General features: G+C 34.7%; 2 protein-coding genes across 2 annotated transcripts; one reads left to right on the forward strand and one right to left on the reverse strand.

Annotated features, from left to right (window-relative positions):
* Positions 1–519: 519 nt before the first annotated feature.
* LOC101900473 (uncharacterized) lies at positions 520–25,909 on the reverse strand. Its single transcript, XM_005178219.4, has 2 exons — positions 23,591–25,909; positions 520–1,135 (listed from the first exon to the last, which is right to left on the reverse strand). Exons 1-2 carry the CDS (start codon positions 25,468–25,470, stop codon positions 598–600), a joined length of 2,418 nt encoding a protein of 805 aa, XP_005178276.2. The 5' UTR covers positions 25,471–25,909; the 3' UTR covers positions 520–597.
* LOC101900307 (clavesin-2) lies at positions 4,959–19,991 on the forward strand. Its single transcript, XM_005178218.4, has 3 exons — positions 4,959–5,249; positions 18,914–19,525; positions 19,585–19,991. Exons 2-3 carry the CDS (start codon positions 18,914–18,916, stop codon positions 19,966–19,968), a joined length of 996 nt encoding a protein of 331 aa, XP_005178275.1. The 5' UTR covers positions 4,959–5,249; the 3' UTR covers positions 19,969–19,991.
* Positions 25,910–26,135: the final 226 nt, after the last annotated feature.

Genomic DNA, 26,135 nt, shown 5'->3' on the forward strand with positions numbered 1-26,135 from the left:
TATATACACTCTGTAGCTATATGGCTGAGGGTGTACAAAGTGGACTACCTGTCCACTTCGAATATAATAAACCCATATAGCTAAAAATGTTAATGTAACTACTTTTTTTTTTTTTTTTGTTTTTTTTTTGCATAATAAACAAAAATGGCAACAATATAAAGCATAATTTTAGGCGTAGTTCAAATATTCATACCAACTATGCGGTGTATTTAAAAATAAAACTAAGCCGGCCTAAAAATACTCTCAGCCAAATGTAATTTTTTACGTGATTTAATTTCCTCTGCTTTGATACTTTCCTAGAGAATTCAATGAGCCGAAAATGCATCTAAATATGCACATAGCTATCTGATCATTGGTATCCAAATGCCAGGCTATATTTCAATATTATTGTTGACGCAATACTCTGAATTGCTGTGATAAAAGTAATTTGTAGTCTTATATTTGGAACAATTCCGTTGTACGCATTTTACATTCATATACGCATCAATTTATATTTCAAAATTAAATTACCTTTCAGAGACAATCCTACAAGGTATATAATTTTGGTTTTATTATGTTCGGAATATAAGTTATTGACTCCTTTGTGTCTTCGACTACCTATTCCTTTATCCAAGGCGCTTTGCACCCTTCAAATTCATAGAATTTCGCAGGTTCTGGATCAGTGGAATCCTCAAATAAATCACAATCTCTAGCCCAGGCAGGACCTAGCTCTTGCGCCACCAGAACCTTTCTCCAAAAGTCAATCATGCGACGCAGTAGCAATTCATCTCTTACCCTGACAATCCATTCATTGTAAGACCATGGAGAATAGAAACAGGAATCATCTTTTAAGATTTTCAACAATGCAGTTGCCTTCTTCATATCTTCGTCAGTAGATTTGTTTTCAAACAACAGTTGCCACACAGTTGACTGGGCCGCTGTTGATATCTTATTCCAAATTCTATTCATCATGTCTTTGCTAACAATGGCATCTATTTTTAGTTTCTCTTGCAGAAGTTTCTCATAATCTTCCACTGGGGTTTCCAGGGATATGTTGGCTTCAAAGTGCTCAAAGTCAGCCGGTAGGGTAGAAGAGGACATCATGGACTTCGTTTCTTTTTGTGCAATGCAATATGGACGCAAGTTAAGTTGTAGTTATTATTTTATTTATATTATCAAAAGCTCAATTTCATTGTTGGCCACAGCCTAACAAAATTAAAAGCGCTCCAAATAGTTAAAAGAAAAAAAAAATAATGAGAAATAATGACGAAAAACAAATAAAGAACAAATTGTTGTTTACGAATGAGTGTGGGGCATAAGACCGAAATGCCACTTTATTTGCGAATGTGGGTATAGAGGGGACGCACAACAAGTTCTGTTTTTATCGATGCCTAAAATAATCGGAATTATCAGATCAATGTTTGTTGAAGAATAAAAATGGGGTTTAGAGAGTATTTGTTTGAATTATTATTTAAAAAATACGTTTAAGATAATTATTAGATCAGACCGACATGACGCTTTACGAATTTAGAGATTAAAGGGATGCAAAACAGTTTTTATTTTAATCGATACCTGAAATAATCGAAATTATCAGACCGATATACACTGAAGAATAAACATGGAATTTAAAGAATACTTTATAAATTATGATTTTAAAATGGGGTTGAAAGAATTAAAGAATTAGTAGCCCAATAAACCTGTTTTTTTTTAAATATCCTGAAAATAAAATAATATGAATATTTCGTAAAAAAAAAAATTGTGCCGATATATTTATAAAGTTATTAGACCGGACATTTAGGAATAAGTTTTATGGTATTAATAGATCAGTAAATATGAATTTGCAGCTTTTTAATAGTTATGGGGTTAAAAGGTTGTATAAAAACCCTTAAATGTTTATTTTTAAATGAGTTTTAGAAACAGCCAACGTGGATTTTTAAGGAATATTTTTGAAGATATATTTACACCAACCAACGTGGGTTTTTGGAAAATATTTTGAAGACATTTTTATAACAACCAAAGTGGAATTTTAAAGAACAATTTTAAATGAATAAACGTTGGTCTTTAAAGGAATTTTTAGAAAAAAAAAAAAGTGGATTTTTAAAGGGTATTTTAGAAAGGGTATTTAGACAACAAACGTGGATTTTAAATGGAACTTTTACATCCAAAAACGTGGATTTTTAACGAATATTTTTGAAAAAACTTTTAGACCAACTAACGTGGATATTTGAAAATATTTTTGAAGGAGCTTTTATACTAACAAAAGTGAAATTTTAGAGAATACTTTTAAAGGAATTTTAAGACCAACAAACGTGGATTTTTAAAACATATTTTTAAGGGAAAATATTTTTGAAGGAACTTTTAGACCAAGAAAAGTGAATTTTTAGAGAATACTTTTAAAGGAATTTTTAGATCAACGAAAGTGATTTTTTAGAAAATATTTTTAAGGGAACGTACACCAAATTTGAAAAGATTTTTGAAGGAACTTTTAGACCAACAAAAGTGATTTTTTAGAGAATACTTTTAAAGGAATTTTTAGACCAACTAAAGTGATTTTTTAGAGAAAATTTTTAAGGGAACTAACACCAAATTTGAAAATATTTTTGAAGGTTCTTTTAGACCAACACAAGTGATTTTTAGGGAATACTTTTAAAAGAATTTTTAGACAAACAAACGTGGATTTTTGAAGGAATTTTTAGTCCCACCAAAGGGAATTTTTAGAGAATATTTTCAAAAGAATTTTTAGGCCAACAAACGCGGATTTTTAAAAAATATTTTTTAGGGAACTTTAAGACCCAACAATTAAAAAAGGGGCTAAGTTCGGCCGGGCCGCACTTTTAATACCCTCCACCACTTAGACGAAACCTGAAAAATTTCAAAAAACTTCGGGAACTATACGAAGACGTAGACCTGACCAACAAACGTAGATTTTTGAAGGAATTTTTAGTCCAACAAAAGTAATTTTTTAGAGAATATCTTCAAATGAATTTTTAGGCCAACAAACGTGAATTTTTAAAGAATATTTTTGAGGGAACTTTAAGACCAAACAAGAAAAAAGGAGCTAAGTTCGGCCGGGCCGAACTTTTAATACCCTCCACCATTTCGAAGGAACTTGAAAAGTTTCAAAAAACTTCGGGAAACTACCACTTAAATGAAAACTGTTATATGGAGACTATACGAAGACGTGGTATGCTGACGAAATTTTTTGTCATAGGCTGTAGTACCATTACCAACTTCAAATACGAAATTTGAAACAATTCCGGTGAATAATGTCGCAAAAATCATAAAAATACCGAATATCGGGAGGTGCCGTTATATACGAAGATGTGTACCGACATGGCCCATTTACGAACTTAACCTGTCTACTGGTAAACTATGCATGTATGCAAAATTTTAGCCTTCCATCTTAATTTGTTCGACAGATAGCGTGACTTTATATTTGGCTGGAAAACCACAAGTGGCTATCGTTAGAGCACTCCAGCATTCAAATGTGAATAATTCTTTTGTGTCTCGTACCATCGTTCGTTACCGTGACGCAATCAGTAGCCCGACGTCAAGGAAGTGGACGGAGGGAAACAGCAACATCAGCAGAAATGGTTTGAAAAGTACAGAAGCGACTTGATCAAAAATAGCGCCGCCGTGGCCGAAATATGGCTCGTCAGCTTAACCAGCTATTCCATTCGGCAAATATTGAAAAATGAGCTCGGGGTAAAGCCATTGAAATTCCAAAAAGTGCAAGAATATACACCACAACAGAAAGAAAATAGACTCAAAAGAGCTAAAGAGTTGATTCGCTTGGCCGAAAGTGGTGAACTGCCGAATTTGTTTTTTTTTTTTCGATGGTAAAAAAAACATTTGGCTATTGGACATTCCAACAGAAATCAGCACCATCGCACTCAGCACGCGCCATCCAAGAATGGTTACAAAATGAGGTTCCTCGCTTCATTTCCAGCGCACAATAGCCACCAAAATCTCCGGATACCAATCCGTTGGACTATTGTGTCTGGAGAATTTTGGAAAGCAAGTTTGGCACTAAAAAATACCAAAGTGTCGATCACCTCAAGCAAGCGCTTCGCCGGGAATGGGTCAAAATGCCGCAGAGCAACATTCGGGCAGCGTGTGACGGTTTCATTGGCCGTTTGAAGGTCATAATTCGTGCCAAAGGTGACCAATTCAAACAAATCTAAACTTATTCTGAAATGTTATGCTATTTCCGAAATTTTTTGCTTTCATTCAATAAAATTTAAAGAAAAATTTAAAAATGATGGCGTTCGACTTTGTTGCAGTTTTTTTTTTTTTTTGTATATCCCCCCGTATCTCATATGAAGAATAGGAAGTAGTCGATATAGTCCAAATCTGTCACGCTGTGATATTTATATCAGTCTTAGGTCAGATACGAATCGTGAATGTTGGCTAACTGCTTCGGAACCTCCCCTGTAAAGGGTCAACTGTTTGAATAACCGTAAGTCATGGCTGGGGGTATACATCTGTCGGCAAAACCGACTGATACAATGTTATTTATTTTAAAAGTTTTTTTAGACCAATAATGAGAATTTATAAATTATGATTTTGCGGAGGATTTTGAGTTAATCAAAAATCATGTATCTTTAAGTTTTTTTATGTGAAACAATTATTTAATAGTTTTTTTTTTTTTAATTACTTTCAGCTGTTCGGTATCCCATGGCCTAATATTCTTATTTTTACTAACATTTTCTTCGTTTCTATTAACAACCATGATAGACCCGGCTTCATATCTTAAAATTTCAAAATTCAGATTTTTAACGGCTGCGCATTTAATACCGTTTTTAACGGGTTGCCATGTCATTTGGGTGTTACACCCAGTAACTATAGCCATAGCAACTCTGTGTTTTTAGCCAAGCAACCGCTACCATGTGTATTTTTTTTAGATACACGATACAAATACCAACAACAACCACATCAATCTACTACCATTGTTAAAACAACAACCTACCCACATACATAACAAAAACACACCAACCAAACCAGCAGTTGCTTTAGGAACTGTGTTAAACGCGTAACGTTTGTTCGTCCGTTCGCTGGCTCGCTCGTTCCGTTCATTTCATTTTCGGAATCTGTTGAAATTCTAGTTTTGTTGTGTTATTTTTTCGGTTGTTTTAACAGTGTTTTTTCATTTGTCTTTTTTTCTTAATTGTTGCTATGAGTCATAAAAGTTAAAAGTTTGTGTTGCATCCACTTTGTTTGAAAACAATTAAAACTGATTTAAATTGAAATCATTAGTGAAGGCAAAAAAGGTATTTAACGCAACAAAAGTGCCCCATAAACCGAATTGAATTGTTTTATAATGACGACTCACTCACACGTAGTGGTCGAAAGTGACTCGTCTGTTGTTGATATTTGACTCTCTGTGTTTTTTATTTTTATTGTTTGTGGTTAGTTTGGCCTTTTTGATGAGAAAGTAGCCAAGCATATTCTAAATAAAAAAACGAGATACAAAACTTACGTATATCTACATGTATTTATATAAATGTTATAACAACAACAACAGTAACCACACAAATACGGTTACTTCTAATGATACACAGCTGTGTAAAGATGCTTGTGTGCGAATGTAATTAGTTATTGTTATACGATATCTGTGTACGACTGATGTGAAAACAACTTTCATTAAAAGCTGCAGGGAAACGTGGTTTAAGTCCTTAACAAAAAAACATATGTTTGGTGGCGCCCAATAGATTTTCAAGTCGATGTCATAGAGAACAAATCAGCAATCATAGCAAAATTTTAACCGTCTTAAAAACAGAGCAAATGTTTACAATTTCATGTTCGATGGGGCTAAGCTTTTATTAAACGGAAACACTCAAAAATTTTGTGTGTATTTTAATATGGAAAATCAGAATTCTCGCTGTCAGAAAAATCTACGATTCTCAGTAGATTTTGTTATATGGCGCCCAATACCTGGATACGTGGACCTGCATATGCAACTTCTGACATAAACCATTGCAATATTAAAATGCGAAAAAAATCGTTGAATAATGTAGCTAAAATCATCAAAATACCGAATAAAGGGAGGTACCATTATATAGGGTATATACCAAAACGTGGACCTGCGCAGACAATTTTCTCTCATAGGCTGTAGCATCCGTTACGAACTTCAAATACCAAATTTGAAATAATTCCGGTGAATAATGTCGCTAAAATCATCAGAGTACCAAATATCGGGAGGTACCGTTATATGGGGGCTATACGAAGACGTGGCCCTGCACAGACAATTTTCTGTCATAGCCTGTAGTATCCATTACGAACATCAAATACCAAATTTGAGATAAGGCAGGTGAATAATATCGCTAAAATCATTAAAATACCGAAAATATGGAGGTACCATTATAGGGGGGCTATACCAAAACGTGGACCTATGTAGACCATTTTCAATACCAGAAGTCCTGCAAACATAATATACATTTGAGTAAAATATTAATAAGCTACTTCATTTCGTTCGGAAGCTAGAGAGACTTCCACGTACGGACATCACTAAATCGACAAAGAATTTTATGCTGATGAAGAATATATATATATACTTTGTGGGGTCTAAAATGTATATCTCGAGGTGTTACAAACTGAATGACAGACTTTACATGCCCTCGTCATTAGGGTATAAAAAAACAAAGCCCTCAAACCTTTTTATGTTTTTATGGAAACCAGTAAGGAAAAGTCAAAAGTCGAGCGGTGCCGCCTATATGATACCCTCCACCAACATGCATATTTAGGAGAGCTCCCATAACAAAATAATTTATTTGAAGTAGATCATACCACCTATCAACATTTGGCTTTAGAACAGTTAGAGTTTGGTTGCAGAGGAAACTAAAATACATATGATAGGTATATCTAATTCTGAATCGATTTTCACTAAATTCGACGGAGACATTTTAATCTTTTATACCAAATAACATTGCTTTGGGGTGCATGATATTAGGTTTATATTAAAATATATATATATATCGGAGCCGAGTTCCACCAAATGGAAACGTACGTCCCGAAATTCAATCTATTTTGGGCTGATATCAGCCATTTTTTGCACAATAAAGCTGAAATTTTTTAAGGATATATGGGAGCTATATCCTAATCTGATCAGATCTTGATACAATTCGGCAGAGGTATAGCTGGGTTGTATCTGATATCTGGTACCATATATCATTGTTGTCGAATGCATATTACGAATGTGAGGAACTTAAAGACCAAATCGGATGAAACATATATATGGGAGCTAAATCGATTTTCACCACATTCGATGTACTTGCTTCTAGCCTGAATTCGGTCGGATGTGCTAAAATAAAGGTCATATGGACTGATATTGGCCATTTAGTGCACAAAAAACAAATCAGATAAAGATATACCTGGGAGCTATATCCAAATCTGAACCAATCTTGACAAAATTTTAAACAGTTAATCCTGAACTGTATCTGATATCTGTTACCAAAGATTATTATTGTGGAGTGCATATCACTCATGTGAGGGACTTAAAACCCCATATCGGATGAAACAGATTTTCACCAAATTCGATGTACTTGTTTCTAGGCTGAATTCGGTCGGATGTGCTAAAATTCAGGTCATATGGACTGATATTAGCCATTTGGTGCACAATTTACCCGAAATCGGTTGAAGATATATATAAGAGCTATATCTAAATTTCAACCGATTCTCACCAATTTCAATAAGGTTCGTCCTTAGGCCAAACAAACATTGTTTGGAAAATTTCATCTCAATCGGATAATAAATGCTTCCTGTGCAGCAAATACTTGCATACTCTCAGTGAAAGAAGTGTCAAAATTGTTCTCTCAAATCGCTCTCTTTTGAAGAACTTTTGTGTTAACAGATTTCCAGAACAAATTTGCAACAATTGTTAGAAATTTTAGAATAATCAGACACACCTAATAAAACATGTCTATTGGTTTAATGCGGCCTTAACACCTCAATGACCACTCGTACTGGAGTTTTAAGTTAACAACATGCCATTTTTGACACAATGTGAGGTAGAAAATGGCCTCTAATTATACATCTTCAATGCAAAAATAAATGCGTTGCTTATTTTGGATTATGACATTATTTGCTTTAAAAAATAAGCTATGGTATGCTATCTCTTCTACTTTTTTTATTTGTTTTGAAAACAAAAATAAAATATCTTACAAAGGCGTTATGCAACAACTTGAGGTTGCAAGCCACTCGAATCAAGAACACTGCTGCAAGAGATCCTTGAATATGTACATACTATGTGTGGTACCTTCCATCAGTGTACAGAGGGGGGCATGTGTGGCAATTATTAAGACAATGCTGTAAATAAGTGGGAAGAAATATCATCACAACAAGCAGTCGCATGCAGAAACTTTGGATTAAGGTCTACAAGACAATGATGGTAGCCTGTGGACAATAAATTAGTGTGTGGGTATAAAAGAAGGGCGTGATAATGGAGGGCTTTTGCCGTCTATGGATTGGCTTCCAACAGCATTGAATATAAAAACAAGTAAAAAAGCAGCTAAGTTCGGCCGGGCTGAATTTTAATAGCCTCCAGGAACTTAAAAAAAATCCAAAATCCATTGGAATGATTACCTTCATATGGGAGCTATACGAGGATGTGGACCTGCATGAATATTTTTTTTTTTTTTTTTTTTTTTTTGTCATAGGCTGTTGTACCCATTAAGATCTTCAAATACTAATAATGTCGCTAAAATCATCAAAATACCGAATAAAGGGATATGCCGTTATATGGGGGCTATAAAAAATATTCTCTAAAAAGACATTGAACTGCGAACGAAATTTTTAGACATAGGCTGTAGTACCCATTACAAACTTTAAATACAAATTGATGTTCCTCGTTTCATTTCCAGCGCACAATGGCCACCAAAATCACCGGATACCAATCCGTTGTACCATTGTGTCTGGAGTATTTTGGAAGGCAAGCTTGGCACTAAAAAATACCAAAGTGTCGATCACCTCAAGCAAGCGCTTCGCCGGGAATGGGCCAAAATACCGCAGAACAACATTCGGGCATTCATTGGCCGTTTGAAGGCCATAATTCGTGCCAAAGATGACCAATTCGAACGAATCTAAAGCTATTCTAAAATTGATGCTATTTCCCACATTTTTCAAAAATTAAAAAATTATGCCGTTTGACTTTGTTGCAGTTTTTTTTTATCTCACACTGTATGTAGGGAAAGTAAGCAGACAAACCAAATATTTATACCTTTAATTTGTTATCCCTCTCCCCAGAAAATCATGGCCTGTTTCTAATTTTGAAAGAAAGTGTAGGCGTTTCCCCCAAAATCATATTAGTGTAGCAATAAATTACTGATCTTCTGCCAGCATTTCATTGAGCCACAATGTACCGTGGGCCATAACACACTTTCAACGCGCCCTCCCCCTCGCCCCAAGAAAAGGTTACACTCTTTTTGAATTTCCATTAACCAGAACGACAAAATTATCATCTTCTTTGCTTTCTACCAAACTATTATTTCCTATCTTCGTTTTCCTCATTTATTATGTTCGTATGCATGTATGTAGGTCTGGCTGGTTGGCGGTGGCACACGTTTGTCGTACATGGAGACATAACAATAATAACGTCAGCTGCTTAACATTAAATAATTCAAATCAAGAAAGGTGTTCGGGAAAATTTGTGGCAAACGGAAATCAAGTTTCCGCTTGAGGTACTCCCGTTGGATATGCATGCATGTTCAATTATCTATATACAGAGAGCAACAACAACAACAGCAATGACACATACATACGCTTATTACGTGTACTCCAAAAAAAAAAAGTCCAATGGAAACAAAAAAGAAGACACCGTCGTCGCCAACATTCAAATTAACCATTCATTGTCCGCGACTATGACTTGCACTATATCGAACATATGGGGTGTTAAAGCGTACCCGGGGGCACGTACAGTTTTATCATTTCATTGGAAAAAAGAAGATAAACAAATGTCTGTTATTTGATCAGACAATCAATCAATGTTCTTAATGAAAAATATTAATAATAATAACAATTGTTGCCATAGTTCTTCCGTTGCTGATTTTCGAATGCTTTCGAAATGTTTGTACGACGCCAAACATTATCTTTCCGTAAAACATGCATTTAATTTTCGGGGGAAGACCTTAATTGAAAAATTATGTTCTTAAACACAATAAAGATACGGAACTATTGCAGGTGGCACAATTTGGTTTTGTGGTTGCGCATGACATTGTGAACGGGTTTCTATCATGAATTCATTGAATAATTATTTAAAGGTAATTGCAAGTGCTGGGATTTTTTTTTTTTTCAAATAATAGATGGTGTCAAATTTCATTCAAAGAAGTGTCAGTTTTCTGAATATACTTGCCCTCATAACTCATTTGTGGTTTTAATTTTTTTGGATTTAAGGCGGATAAGTTACAAATATTTGTTGAAAGTGTGTTTCTGTTTGATTTTTGAATTTGTTTTTTTTCATGTCTTGAATCATTATAGAAAATCATTTGGGCGCCAAGAACATAGACAAATGAAGATATAGACAACGAAAAGTTAGTTTTGTCTTTTTATCCAGGTGGCTCTCATCATGTTTTGCATAGTCAACATATTGATTTACGCGTTCAAGCCACTCGACTTCGAAAACACATTTTATCGCTTTTCAAGAATTTCACTGGAATATTCCCATATTTTTCGATGTCATCCCGTACTTTTCACATTTCTTTTATTATGAAATAATTTTCAACTGACAAATATCCTACAGTTTTTGTTATTTTTAACATTTTTGAATTGAGTGACTTCAAAATTCCCACTCAAACCCATGAAACGACATTGACGACATCTGCTGATCCGATTTTTTTCGAAGATGAACGGTGAGACCATTTCGTTGTCTATATTTTCATTTGTCTATGCCAAGAATACTTCATTCGATTTTTTTCGATATTCAACTATGAAGGAATGAAAGTCGTAGTGATATTTTGTAGGGACATGTAAATCTATTTTTAATTAATCGTTAAACCGTCATTTCATCTTGCCAAGGGCCACATAAACTGTATAGTCTGCTGGGAAACTAATAGATGTACTTTACTGTACCAATACATTAAATTATAGCTGTGGGCAACACACAACTTTTATAGCAATGCTACTGTTGTCTAGGCACAAACAAATACTAAAACAAAATAAATTAAAGAAAAAAATAATGTTCCGAAAAAATGCAAAGTTAAAAAATAAACGACTTATCGATTATTCGACTTTTATCAATTGATCGAAAAGTTAAAAAATCGAGGCCGACTTTGCTTTTCGTAATCAATTTTGATATATCATCGAATCAGTGTTGTATTTTACGAGATGAAAAACCTCTAGCACTATTGTATAAACCAGTAAAAAAAAGTCCTAAAGTCTGGCGGGGCCGACTTTATGATACCCTACCCCACTTTGCTAATTTAGTAGGGCTCCACATAACAATTAAAAGTTTTTATGGGAGAATTCAAACATACACGCTATGATTATAATTATAATTTAATGTTCAAAGGACTAAACATGCCGAAGCATTTGTATCTTTTAAATTCGGACTTGTATTGCCCATTTGGTGCAAAATTAATTTGAAATCAGATAAAGATATATATGGGACCTATATCCAAATCTGAACCGATCTTGATAAAATTTGGCAAAGATATTTCTGAGAAGTTTTTCATATATTTCCCCGAGTATCGTTGTTACGGAGTGCATATTACGGTTGTGGGTAACAAATTTGACAAATCGAATGAACAATAAATATGGGAGCTATAACTATATCTGAACCGATCTTCATCAAATTTGGCATACTACCTTCTAGACTAAATTCGGTCGTATGTGCCAAATTCCATCCCATTTGGAAATAAAGGTTTGGTGTACAATAAAAAGTAAATCGGACGAAGTTATATATGAGAGCTATATCCAAATCTGAAGCGATCTCGATAAAATTTAGCAAAGGTATTTCTGAGCTGCATTTGAAATATTGTTGTTACAGTGTGCATATTACGGCTGCGGAGGACTAACATAACAAATGGGATGAACAATATATATATGGGAGCTATAGCTATATCTGAACCGATTTCGATCAAATTTGGCGTACTTATTTTCAGGCCTAATTTGGTTGTATGTGCAAAATTCCATACTATTCGGGCTGATATTACACGTTTGGTGTACAATAAAAGGTAAATCGGACGAAAATATATATGGGAGCTATATCGATTATCTCGAAGTTCAATAGGGTTCGTCCGTGGGCCAAACAAATGATTTGTGCAAAATTTCATCTGGATCGGGCAATAAATGCGAACTGTACTTTGTTTACAAAAATACATGGACAGACGGACGGACGAACATGCATAAATCGATTCAAAATGTGATTGTATGCAGATCATCAAAAGGAATTATGGGTCTATCTCGTTTCCTTTTGCCTGTTACAAACAAATGCACAAAGACATAAAACCCTTACCACCTTGTGGTGTAGGGTATAAAAATTGTAAAAAAAGAAGCTAAGTTGTTCCGGGCACTCCACCATTCGCAAACCTTTATGTATGGGGACTATACGAAGACGTGATGCTGGATAAGTAATTTTTTGTCATAGGCTGTAGTAACGATTCCGAAATTCAAATACGAAATTCGAAACAATTCCGGTGAATAATGTCGCTAATATCGTCAAAATACAGAATAAAGGGAGGTACCGTTGTAGGGGGGCTATACTAAGACGTGGACCTGCATAGACAATTTTCCGTCATAGTTGTATTTGACGCAATTCCGATGAATAATGTCGGGAAAATCCTTAAAATACCAAATATCTCGGGGTAGCGTTATATGGGTGCTATACACAATTATCTTCTCTTCTAGTACTCAGAGGAATCTCCTTGTGTGGATTTTCAGACTATTCCATTGGAAAATGTGGCTAAAATCATCAAAATACCGAATCGGGGGGCACCATTCTATATATATCGATATCGTCAACCCATATAGAAAATTCTCTTCCAGGGGGTAAAGTACTCACAGAGAACTCCTGTGTAGAATTCCGCGGAATGCCATTGAAAAATGTGACTAAAATCATCAAAATACCGAATGTCGGGAAATACAGTTATATGGGGAATATACGATGTCGTGAATCTATATAGACAATTCTCTTTCAAGGGGTAGTCACAAGGAACTTCTTGGGTAGAATTCCAGATAATTCCATCGAAAAATGTGGTCAAAATCATCAAAATACCAAATATCGAGGGGTACCGTTATATGGGGGCAATACGATATCGTGACCCGAGCCCGTTAGAGCACTCCAGCATTTAAATATAAATAAATCTTTTCTGTCTCGTACCATCGCTCGTGACAGTGATACTGGTAGCGTAGACCGACGTCAAGGAAGTGGACGGAAGAAAAAAGCAACATCAGCAGAAATGTGTCTATAAGTAAAGAAGCGGCTTGATCGAAACCCGCGTAGCAGTGGCCGAAAAATACCTCGTGAGCTGAACATATCACAATATTCCATTCGGCAAATATTGAAAAATGAGCTCGGGTTAAAGCCATTGAAATTCCAAAAAGTGCAAGAGCTTACTAAAGAAAATAGACTCAAAAGAGCTGAAGAGTGAACTGCCGAATTTGGTTTTCTCCGATGAGAAAACATTAATTGGCCAGCATTTTGTAAACAAACAAAAAGATCGTTTTTATTTACCAAAGAGGTCAGCTGAAAATATGTACCTTTGGTTGGCCCCCAGAACTCAAGCGTCGGCCATGGTGATGGTGTGGGCCGCCATAACAGCCGATGGTCGCTCTTCGCTCGTATTAATCGACCGAATGCCGAATACTATCTAGGGTGTACTAAAGCCTTGGGCACACAAACATTTTGGTCGCAGACCTTAGACATTCCAGCAGGACTCAGCACCATCGCACTCAGCACGCGCCACCCAAGAATGTTTACAAAATGAGGTTCTTCGCTTCATTTGCAGCGAACAATGGTCACCTAAATCTCCGGATACCAATCCGTTGGACTATTGTGTCTGGAGTGTTTTGGAAAGGAAGGTTGGCACTAAAAAATACCAAAGGGTCGATCACCTCAAGCAAGCTTGCTTTCTGCCACTACTACTACTAGTTTTGCATTTTTTTTTCGATATCATAAAGGGGAAATCGGTTATCGTAGTAAAAACTATGAACATTTGTTTTGTAAAGCAGATATACACCCATTAGAAATTAGAAGTACAAAATTTCAGACAATTCCGTTGAATAAATTGGAGTGGATAAAAAATATATTTTTCATTATTACTAACGGAATCTAGGTCATGAAATCCAAACTATTTAGTTTTATCGAGTTCGATTTATTAGGATTAAAACAACAGACAACAAAAAATACGTTGGGCGCCAAATGTGACTTAATTTCGCACATAATACGTTTGTGGTAAAGAAAGTGTATTTGGGACATCTGTACGTACTTATTTGGGAAAAATATATAAAATGTAAGGATATTATTGTTATGTTCTAGAACCTGCAAGAATATACTAGTTTTGTATTTTTTTTCCGATGTCAAAAAGGAAAATATGGTACGTTTTTACAGTTCTGAAATAGAGCATATAATGCATAAAATTTTCCAAATTTAATGATCTTTTTTATTGGATACACTCTCACGACAAAAAAATAAATGAAATAAACACACATATATTTGGCAATTTCGATTGCAGCCCTTTATGTCCTCTTTTCATTTTAAACTTGTGTAATACAGATATCGAATTCAATTTTGTTTTTTAATCTTCTTTATCAATTGTAACAATTGAAATTGCGCATCGATGCCAGACATTGTTAAATATGTTATTGTCACAGGCGCAACGAGCTTATTGACAATTTCAATACCTATAAAAAAGAAGATTGTGTTACAATTTTAGGTCAATTGGGTCATTGCTCTTTTTTCGAAAAGAAAATAGCATCTGGGTGGAATCGATTGTGACAATAATGAAAAAGCTAACCTATTGTCTTGCAGCCGATGTTGCATCTTTAATTTTTATTAACTGTGTAATGTTACGCATTGAAATACCAAATCAATCATTTTAATTTTGCTGTATAATGATTATCATTCGAACTTTGGCTTACCCAATAATTAGTACAATCTATTACAAAGTCCATTAAATGGGAGCGAATTGGCAATGCTTTTTACATTGCTCAGGTTACAAGTTCTTACTAAGAACATTTACTGAGAAAAAATTTTTCGTGTTATTAAACAGACCTATTATTTACTTATTTACTCTGCTGCTAAAATTTGCGTGAAAGTTGTGTTGATGGATCAGCTGTCATCTTACAAATGTTTTGCATTATGCTGTTCGTTTACCTTTTACAATTTTCATATGAGAAAAGAAATCATAATTTTTTTCTCAATAACTTCTTTGTTATGTTACAGGGAAATTAAACGAACGAAACTAATGCTGAAATATATGTATTTATTCACGTTGGTGACCATGGTAGAAGAATATAGGTAGATGCATCAACCCTTGGGAACATTGATATGACAAAAAAAAAATAAATGTTCTTTTCAATTATAAGTAGATTTTTATACACTTTCTTATACTACGTCATTCGGAGGCTATTATAATTCGCGTTTTTCAACAATTTTTAAAAATTTAAATAATTTTTCATTCAACATTTTTAATTCCAAAATTGGTTTGACAGTTCATTGTCCAAGCAGCTGTGTCGACGCGTCTACCTATATTCTTCTACCATGTTGGTGACCATCTGTAATACCATGTTTACATTAGAACTTTTTGTAGGGTTAACCTATTTTATGAGGATTTATTTGAAGATTAATTAATGGATATGACAATTTTAATCCAAATCCACTGGTTTAACCCATTTATATGTAAACATACTATTAGAAAAATAATGTATTTTCATGAGGAAATACAATTTTAAGCCTTTTTTTGCATTATTAGTTCAAATGAAAAATGTAAACAACGAACTTGCGGAAACTTTTCCGAGTTTGGAGTGAACTGTCAAAAACCCAGTGGTGCTTTCCCTAAGTATGTAGATTCTGCACAGTATTTAAAATAAATCAGATCGTGAGAAGAACCATTTTTGTTTGGTAAATCTGGTTGAATAATTCCGAATAAGACAATAAATCCTGATAATGTTTTGAATCTAAACGCGATATTACTGGGTTTTGCTGCTATCATGGTAGAAGAATATAGGTAGACGAATCGACACAGCTGCTGGGACAATGAAATGTCAAACCAATTTTGAAATTAAAAATGTTGAATGAAAAATTATTTAAATTTGTAAAAATTGTTGAAAAACACGAATTATAAGAACCTCCAAATGACGTCGCATAAGAAAATATATAACAAGTAAGCAAAGGCTATAGTCGTGCGGGGCCGACCATGTGATACCCTACAAAACTACAATATGTTAGAAGCCCCCTTATGTCCAAATCCATTTTGGAAGATTTCGCTTTTAAAATGATGTGACGAGGCACTGCCCAGACATTACCCTTAGCATTTTCACCAGGAACATTTGCCCAATATTTACGCACTCCGTCGTATTTTGCGATCATCTCCAAAAGCAAGAGGCTCCTCTGTATCTCCAAATTTAGACTCTTCTATACGATCTTCTTGTCTACGATATTTGACTATATTCGTCAAAGAAATCAGCAAAAAAGGCAGAAGTTCGCATTTTGTGTATTTCGGCTATCGCCTGTAAGTAATGTTGGTATTTTTCAGACAAAAGTAGTGGTCCATTCTATACGCTGTCCTAAACTCTCTTTATGACTTGTATAACGGCTGCAAAATCAGGAACATTTTTAGTTGTTGGTCCATTCCAACTCCTAAATATATTGCGGACATCTTTGAAAACAATAGGCCTAGCCCTTCTGAGCCTAACCCTACCCTTTTCGTGAGGATCGGACGATAATTGCAATCTGTATATAATATCCCAAACCTGTGTTGTAAGGTGGAAAAATATTACAAAATGTACACCTTAATATTATAAGTCAAATTTAAAAAATCGCATGCGATAAAAAATATAAAAAATAAAAAAATGTCACAAAATACTAAAAAATCTATATTAAGATAATTTTTGACTTTTTTATGCGATTTTTTTAGATTTTATACTTTTATGTCAAGAAGGCATTCTGAATTGACAAAATTTGTCGAAATCGGTCCAGCCATTCTTGAGGTATAAGCATTCCATCTAACATTCCTTTCCTTTGTATGTACACATTGTACGTAACGGTCAGAATTGACCTGTTCGTCTATTATCACAAATATTATAGTCTTTTTCACCTACTAAATATTACCCGATGACCATCAAAATCGGAAGGCTTCTGCCCCAGATTTAGCCCCATGCTAATTTCCGCGTCGATTGGTCCATAATTGCGACCTGTAGAGCAACTGCCAATTCAGGATTTTTTTCAGTTTTTGGTCCTTTTCGACCCCTAAATATTGTGCGATCATCTCCAAAAGAAATAGGGTTCTATTCTGACCTTATCCCCACCTCCATTCTAAATTTCGTGAAGATCGGGCCATAATTGCGACCTGTAGAGTTACAAATTAACATGGACAGACGGACGGACCGACATAAATAGCTAGATCGACTCAGCTCGGCGAGATAGGAAAATCCATATATACTTTCCTATGTGGGAAATCAATATTTCGAGGTGTTACATAATTTTTGGCCTAATCAAACTTATAATACCCCCAACACAAAGTGTTGTAGGGTATAAAAATCTATATTTGGAAAAACATTAAAAAAAATTGACATATCAATGTTCCCAAGCGCTGATGCATCGACCTGTATTCTTCTACCATGTCTGTACCGGAGTCTTAAGGTATAAGTACATAAGAAGCTTGAAGTCATGGCTAGGCATATTAATGTCAAATTATAATGGAAAACGACGACAGGATTTTAGTGAGGCTCTGTAATTTCTTTATGAAATGTCACAAAATATGCCTAGCCACGACTTCAAGCTTCTTATGTACTTAAACCTTTAAGGTGGGAATACATAAAGCGCTTAGGGTGGAAACACATAAAGCGCATATTTGGCTGTCTTAAGTCATCGGCTGGCTTTTTCGTAGATGAACAAAGGAGTTTTAGGTTGACTTAGTTCGATTTTGGCCCTAGGCTCCTTTGTTCATTTCCGAAGAAGCCAGTCGATGACTTAAGCCAGCCAAATATGCGCTTTATGTATTTCCAGCTTTATTTGGCTGGCTTAAGTCGTCGGCTGGCTTCTTCGGAAAATAACAAAGGATCGTAGGGCCAAAATCAAACTGAGTCAATTGTTTAATTGACTTTATTTATTTATTTTATTTTTATTTTTTATTTTATTTTTTTTTTTGACAAGATTAATATATTGGAGAAAACTCACAAAACATGAATGGAAGATTGGGTTTTCTCCACAAAATTGAATCCAAGATAGAGGGACAATATAGTTTCATCCCAAAATTATACTTTTTTTTTGCTCGTAAACGTGAAAAATATGAAATTTTGTTGCATCTATATTTGAAATAATTTCAATTTATTGTCTTTTTATTCAAAACAATACACACATGATTTGTACTATGACCCAAAATTTGGGTAAATCTTGGGTATTTACCCAATTTAAAGGGTATCGACCTCTCAATTCTTTTGATACTTTATGAGAGAAATATAGTTTTTCGTTATCACAGTCCGAGAATTAGCCTCCATCTGGCTGGGTCAATATTAAACTCCTAACTGTGGTTCTTAATTAATATTAATTTAACTTTTGTAATCTGGGAAGGATTTTGAGTCTCACCTGTCTCTGAAGACTGTGTCGAAATTCGAAAAAAACTGAATCGCCTGAGATATTAACCTGAATTGATCAGTTAATTAAAATTTTTTACACCCAATTTGTTATCGATCACATTTAAATATCACTTGAGGTTATCCCCTACATTATAAACAATTATTTTCAAGTTAAAATTAATATATTTTAATTTGCTTATCTTTTCAGATGGCGGAATATTTCGAGTTTACTGTTAATCGAGCGTATAACAACCGGACGCTGGCCGCCTCCTGTTATCATGACAACGAGATGGTGAAACAAAATCACAACTCGGTAAAAAATCATCAGTATTTATTGAGGAAATTCAACGATATGGCAGCCTCAAGTTTAAATCTGGCATTGAAAGAGAAATCCTTTTGCAGCGACGACTGTTTCCTCTCTCGTTTCTTGCACGCTCGAAAGTTTGATTGTGACAGCGCCATGGAGTTGTTAATAAAATATTTACAATATAAACAAACAAATGCTCAAATATTAAAAGATATCAATATATTCGATGAACAAATTCAATTGGCTCTGAGGGATGGTAATCCAGGGCTGTTGGATCAACGGGATCGTCGGGGACGTAAGGTGATAACATTTACCGCAGCAAATTGGAATACCAGCAAATATAGTTTATTGGATATATACAGAGCGTTGTTGTTGACACTGGATAAACTACTCGAAGATGTACAGAATCAGGCCTTGGGATTTGTGGTCATCGTTGATTGGACCAATTTTACCTTCAAGCAATCATCACATCTAACACCGAAAGTACTTAAAACCATGATAGAGGGATTACAAGTAAGTTGTGTTTTTGTTTTTAGGAAAAATATTTATTAATCAATGTTTTTATGTTGCAGGACTGCATGCCCATTAAATTTAAGGGTATCCATTTCATAGCCCAACCCTGGTATGTGGAATTGGCCTTGTCGGTCATCAAACCATTTCTCAAGGAGAAAATCAAAGAACGTTTTTACATACACGGCACGAATCTGAACTCTTTACATGAATTAGTTTCTAAGGACATTTTACCCTCAGAATTGGGTGGTGAAACACCGAATGTCAATAATTTAGATTGGTATCATTATCTATTGGATTCCAGTCAATCGACAGCGGAAAATAACACCACCAAGCCTTATAGAATAATTAAGGAAATTATTTACTCAAAACCTAGCCTTAAGTTAGATGATAAGAACACATTTACAGACAATAATTGCTCAAATTTAGTAAAACTGAAATCATGATACCAAATTGAAGTTGAAAGAAAGCTAATGTATTTTTATTGAATAGTGTGAGGTACAATGGGTGGTAAGTTGGAAATCGAAATAAATATTTTTATATATTAATGTTACTTGTATAAACATTAGCCAGAGTGAAAAGGGATGGGCTTCCGATGGCTTTCATACTTTTACAACCCACCTTTGGATTTTGCACTTGAATTGGTTTAATTGTACTGCTCCATACAACAGTTTTCGGATTTATTCCAGTTATCAACTTTTAGACAGGAGTAGAATCATAGAAATGACCCCAGACAAAAGGCAGATTTTTTATTTTTTTATACCCTCCACCACACTCAGTATGGAGGGTATATTAAGTTCGTCATTCCGTATGTAGCTCATCGAAATAATAATTAAAGACAATTAATTAAGTACAAAGTATATATATTCTTGATCAGTGCAAAATTCTATCATGTTGTAATCATGATAGAGTCAAAACAAATTAAGATAGGAAGCTAAAATTTTGCACAGGTCACTCTTTCGTCTGCAGGCAGGTCAAGTTTGAAGATGGGTTCACGATATCATATAGCCCCCATATAACGACATTATTCACCGGAATTGTTTCAAATCTCTTATTTGAAGTTCCTAATGGATACTACAGCCTGTGACAGAAAATTGTCTATGCAGGTCCAGGTCTTCGTATAGCCCTCATATAACGGTACCTGCCTATATTCAGTATTTTGGTGATTTTAACGACATTATTCACCGAAATTGTTTGAAATGTCGTATTTGAAATTCCTAATGGGTACTACAGCCTGTGACAGAAAATTGTCTATGCAGGTCCAGGTCTTCGCATAGCTCCCATATAACAGTACCTCCCTAGATTCCGTATTTTAATGATTTTAGCGGCATTATTCACCGGATTGTTTTTTCAAGTTTCGTGTTTGAATATTGTAATGACCTATGACAAAATGTGCCTATGTTGGTCCTTCCAATATAACGGCGACTTCCTATTTTGGTATTTTCAAGATTTTAACAGAATTTTTAACTAATTTTATTTTTTTGGAAATTTTTCAAATTCGTTCCGGCATAACTTACTGCTTTATTGTTTGTTCATCTTCCTAAAAGACAGGCGAATTGATTATGTTGTATTTTTATAGCTTTTGTAGTCTATATAGACTACATTGGGAAGTTACATACCTTACATTTTACAGTGCTTATTATTAAAAATATAGTAAAACGTAAATAAACAAATAGCTATGTAATCCCTTATGAAAAGAGGGCGCAAAGTAAATGTACGCATTTAGCCTTTGTTTACATTGGTCTGCGGCGACGATAAGAAGTTAATATTAAAAATATATCGAATATAGTATACATATCTACAAATGTGTTTAAGGTATTATGAAAAATTAATTTTGAGCTGAAACAGTTGCGCAGTTTGGTTTCTCCGGTTATTAACAATAGTCATCTATCAAAAAAATTGTCAATAGGTATTTATGATAACTTTTCCAATCAAAATTACTCAGAAACTTGTATTGAAAGAATTTTCTCTCGCACGTTGCAAAAAAGCTATCCAACATTATTCGGCAAAATTCAGAATTTATTGAATTAAAAATTTCAAAAAATTGGAGACATCGATTCATAAACAGATCCAAAAAATCAAATTTTAATGTGGCTACAGTTTGGGAAATCTTTGGGATTAATATCCCTTGGAAGTCTTATGCCAAGTTTACGTTAGAACTTTTTGTAGGGTTAACCTACTTTGAGAGGATTTATTTGAAGTAAAAGTAATGGATATGACAATTTAAATTCAAATCCAGTGGGTTGACCCTCATATATATAAACGTACTATTACATTTTATGTACATACTGTTTTTGGAAATATCAGAATGTGTGTGTATTCTTTTCAATAATAAACAAAAAATGTTCAGAAAATATTCAAACTCAGATATTTTCAAAATGCTCATTGTAACGTATGTTTCGACAAAATCTATAGTTTTTGTTGCGAAATAAACCTTTAGAGATATATACAGGGTGAGATAAAAAACTGCAACAATTCCAATGCCATAATTTTTACATGTTTTTTTTTTAAATTTTATTGAATGAAAGCAAAAAAATGTCGGAAATAGCGTAAAATTTTAGAATAAGTTTAGATTTGTTCGAATTGGTCACCTTTGGCACGAATTATGGCCTTCAAACGGCCAATGAAACCGTCACACGCTGTCCGAATGCTGCTCTGCGTATTTTGGTCTATTCCCGGCGAAGCGCTTATGATCGACACTTTCGTATTTTTTAGTGCCAACCATGCTCTCCAAAATACTCCAGACACAATAGTACAACGGATTGGTATCTGGAAATGAAGCGAGGAACCTCATTTTGTAACCATTCTTGGGTGGCGCGTGCTGAGTGCGATGGTGCTGAGTTCTGTTGGAATGTCTAAGGTCTGCGGCCAGAATGTTTGCGTGCCCAAGGCTTTAATACACCCTCCAGAATATTTTCGCGATAATATTCGGCATTTATTCTGATGCCACGGTCGATTAATATGAGTGGAGAGCCATCATCGGCTGTTATAGCGGCCCACACCATCACCATGGCCGGGTTTCTCTTTAGTTTTGGTGGCCAAACGAAGGTGCACATTTTCAGCTGACCTCTTTGGCAAGTAAATACAATAATTTTGTTTGTTTACAAACTGTTGGACAACGAATGTTTTCTCATCGGAGAAAACCTAATTCGGCAATTCACCACTTTCGGTTAAGCGAAGCAACTATTAAGATCTTTTGAGTCTATTTTCTTTCTGTTGCGGTGTAAGTTCTTGCACTTTTTGGAATTTCAATGGCTTTACCCCGAGCTCATTTTTCAATATTTGTCAAATGGAATATTGCGATAGGTTCAGCCCGCGAGCCATTTTTCGGCCATAGCGAGGCGGGGCTACGCTACCAGTATAACGTTAACGAGCGATGGTACAAGACACAAAAGATTTATTCACATTTAAATGGAGGAGTTCTCTAACGATTGCCACTTGTGGTTTTCCGGCTAAATATAAAGAAATGACACTGTCACGCTTGAATTCCAGCACGAATAACTTTTTTCTGGAAAATTTTCACCACAATGCTTTTGTACTCTTGTAAACAATATAATGAGCTGTTACTGGAATAATTTTAACAGCTGTCGGACGAGTGGCTTAGGCATGAAAGCAGTCTGAGTTTGGTTGCAGTCTTTTCATCTCACCGTTGTGGACTGTTAAAAAATATATTTATTATATTCTGCAGTCACAAGATCAAGTCAATCAAGCCCACCGTCAAAAATGTTATCCAAATTAAACATATTTTAATAACAATTAATTTCAACGATTTAAATAAATAAATAAATAAATATCAAAAAGCGTTCACCCAAGATGTTTAAGGAAATCATATTTCGATAGTCAATTTTGTTTTAGTTTTTATTTATTTAGACATTAACTAAATTTATAATGGAACTTTAAGATATATTTAAAGAAAATATTTAATCTCATAAATATACATAAATATTAAAATAAAAATGCACTCAGTTTATACTGCTTTAGCTGCCTTGGTAAAGAAAGTTAAACTTGTAACGAATATAAACGTTTAAATGCAATCCATTGATAAACAAATATTAATATTTGTTTTACACTGCCATTAACTCTGTACCAATGCGATAAAATTCCTTGGGTTTTGGATCACGTCGATTGTGAAAGAAATGTGAATCATTGGCAGAGCAAAGTCCCAAGTTATTGTCTACTATTATTTGCCAAAAATCACAATATTTGCGCTTCACCAACTCATCGCGTACTTTCACAATCCATTCATTGTATTCATAGGGTGAAAAGTAACAGGCATCTTCTTTGTGAGCCTGTAACAGGGATGAGGCCTTATTAATTGTTTCCTGGGACAAGGACTTTTCTTCATTTCCAAATAACAACTGCCACAAAACATGTCTTATTTCGGAGAAAATTTTCTTATATGCCGCTTTATCATTCATATCCAAGTCCCTTTGCACCAACATATTGTGTGTATAGTCTTCTAATGGATTTGACAAGGAAATGGGTTTTGTTGACTTTGGTGTTGTGTTGGCAATTTCTGGCTTTTGTTGTTTTTCTTCAGCGGTTTCCTTTCCCTCTGCTTCACTTAACCAAGCAGCCTGGCATCCGGCATAATTATAAAATTCTGCCGGCTCTGGATCATCCATGTCATCAAAGAAATCTGAATCTCTGGCCCAGCATGGACCCAATTCCTTCTTAACAATTTCGTTTTTCCAAAAATCATAGAATTCACGTTTCAATAATTCATCGCGAAATTTGTAAATCCATTCATTATAAAATGTGGGATTTATCATAATGGAATCTTCTCGGTATGTTTTCAGTAATACACTGGCCTTTTCCATTTGTGCAGAAGTTAAGGAGGCAGTGTCCCCCGTATCATTAAACATTATTTGCCAAATACAGTTACACACCGCCTCCGAAAATTGTTGCCATATATCGGAGAAGGTTTCCCAATCCATGTCCATTTTATTGTCCATGGCATTGTGATAAAGATCCAAGAGTTCGGCCAGTGGCAATTTAGCTTGCAATTCACTAAAATCCACTTCTGTTGCCGCAAATTGTAAATTAACTGCCTTCAAGATTTGATTTTCCTGCATTGCCCGAAACGAACGACAAAGCCCCAATTGTTTGGCAATGATTTCTTTTTGCAAAAACTCTTCCATTCCATTCTCCAATAATTGTTCACGAAACTTTTCCATCCATTCATTATACATTGACCAATTAATATAGACAGCATCATCCCTATATCTTTTCAAAAGGCCACACGCCTTGGCTATTTGTTCTTCATTGGGAGATGGTTTTGCATCGATGATAAAACTCCATACACAATCACAAATCAAATTGTGAAATTGAATCCAAATATCATTAAATTTATCATCTGCAATGTGTATGGCATCGATTTGTTTCTTGGCGCTTTCATAATTCTCCAATAACTTGGCCAAAGGTAGATTTTTATCAAAATCTTCTGATTTTAATACCACATCTTGTTTGGGTGATGTTTTTGTGTTCAGAGGTGTAACGATTCGACTGAACATAAAGTTATAGTAAACTTCACCACACGGTGGCACGGCGGGGGCAATATCTGTGTCATCATCATCGTCATCCTCCAAAAGACTTTTCCAAAATTCTCTTAAATTGTTATGGTTAAGACATTCATCCCGCAATTTATCTTGGAAACCATTATAAACATAAGGATTAATTATTTTTGAATCCAGCCGGAATTTCTTTAATAACTCCTTAGCTTTATTGATCTGATCCTCACTTGGCGTGGTATCATCGAACAATAACTTCCATATACAATCACATACTGCATAACAAATTTGTTCCCATATTTCAGCAAAAATTACACCCGATTCTGGATCATAGTGTTGACGATTTTCCATAAGATTTTCATAATCTTTTACCGGATCCACATCGGAAATGGAAACATTGAATTTAGTAGTGTCGTCTTTGGAAAATTCGCTTGACATGTCACCGGCTAAAATTTTATCAACTGACTCAACAATCAAAACAAACTAAACCAAAATGATCTCATGCAAACGCTTAACATATGAATGAAAAGAGTGGGTAGAGGGGCTAGGTATAGTACATAGTATGTAGAAGTGTATGACGATGACAAATTTCTAAAATACTAGAAGAGGTTATTCAATAACTTTGTGGAATACAGAAACTGGGTATGATTGAATTGGAAAAAAATAAGAGGTTTTTACTATAGCAACAGACAATGTGGCCATGTAATAATATAAAATACGTACCCATAATATTGGCTTAGCAATAATCTCCTGATATGATTTAGACATGCCCATCTTTGTATGTATTTTGCAATAAATATATAGCGGGAGGGGACGTCCAATCAATAAGAAGTTTGGCCAGTAATTTGTTGGGATATATTTTTAAATTTTTCCCCGCAAAATAACATTAAAGAAGGTCACAGAGAGTTATTGAAAAAAACAAAAATTACAAGAAAATCGAACATTTATATCCAAATCAATCCATCCATCCGAAATCATAAAATCCATACTCATCTCAGGAGAAATATTTAGTTTTAAAGAATCGCTGACTTGTGGAGCATGTTATGACAAAGGAAAATTGTGATCCTTTGTGGGTGAGGTATCGGAAGGAGTTCCTGAAAAAT

This window comes from Musca domestica, unplaced genomic scaffold (assembly GCF_030504385.1).
Source record: "Musca domestica strain aabys unplaced genomic scaffold, Musca_domestica.polishedcontigs.V.1.1 7, whole genome shotgun sequence".
NCBI lineage: Eukaryota > Metazoa > Arthropoda > Insecta > Diptera > Muscidae > Musca > Musca domestica.

What these genes read in the sequence shown, in the direction of transcription:
- LOC101900307 (XM_005178218.4), top strand. Translation starts at nt 18,914, where the DNA reads ATGGCGGAATATTTCGAGTTTACTGTTAATCGAGCGTATAACAACCGG. An exon ending in CCATGATAGAGGGATTACAA is followed by an intron (nt 19,526 to 19,584) that starts GTAAGTTGTGTT and finishes TTTATGTTGCAG; the next exon opens with GACTGCATGCCCATTAAATT.
- LOC101900473 (XM_005178219.4), bottom strand. Translation starts at nt 25,470, where the DNA reads ATGTCAAGCGAATTTTCCAAAGACGACACTACTAAATTCAATGTTTCC. An exon ending in GGTACAGAGTTAATGGCAGT is followed by an intron (nt 1,136 to 23,590) that starts GTAAAACAAATA and finishes AATAAAATAATA; the next exon opens with ACTACAACTTAACTTGCGTC.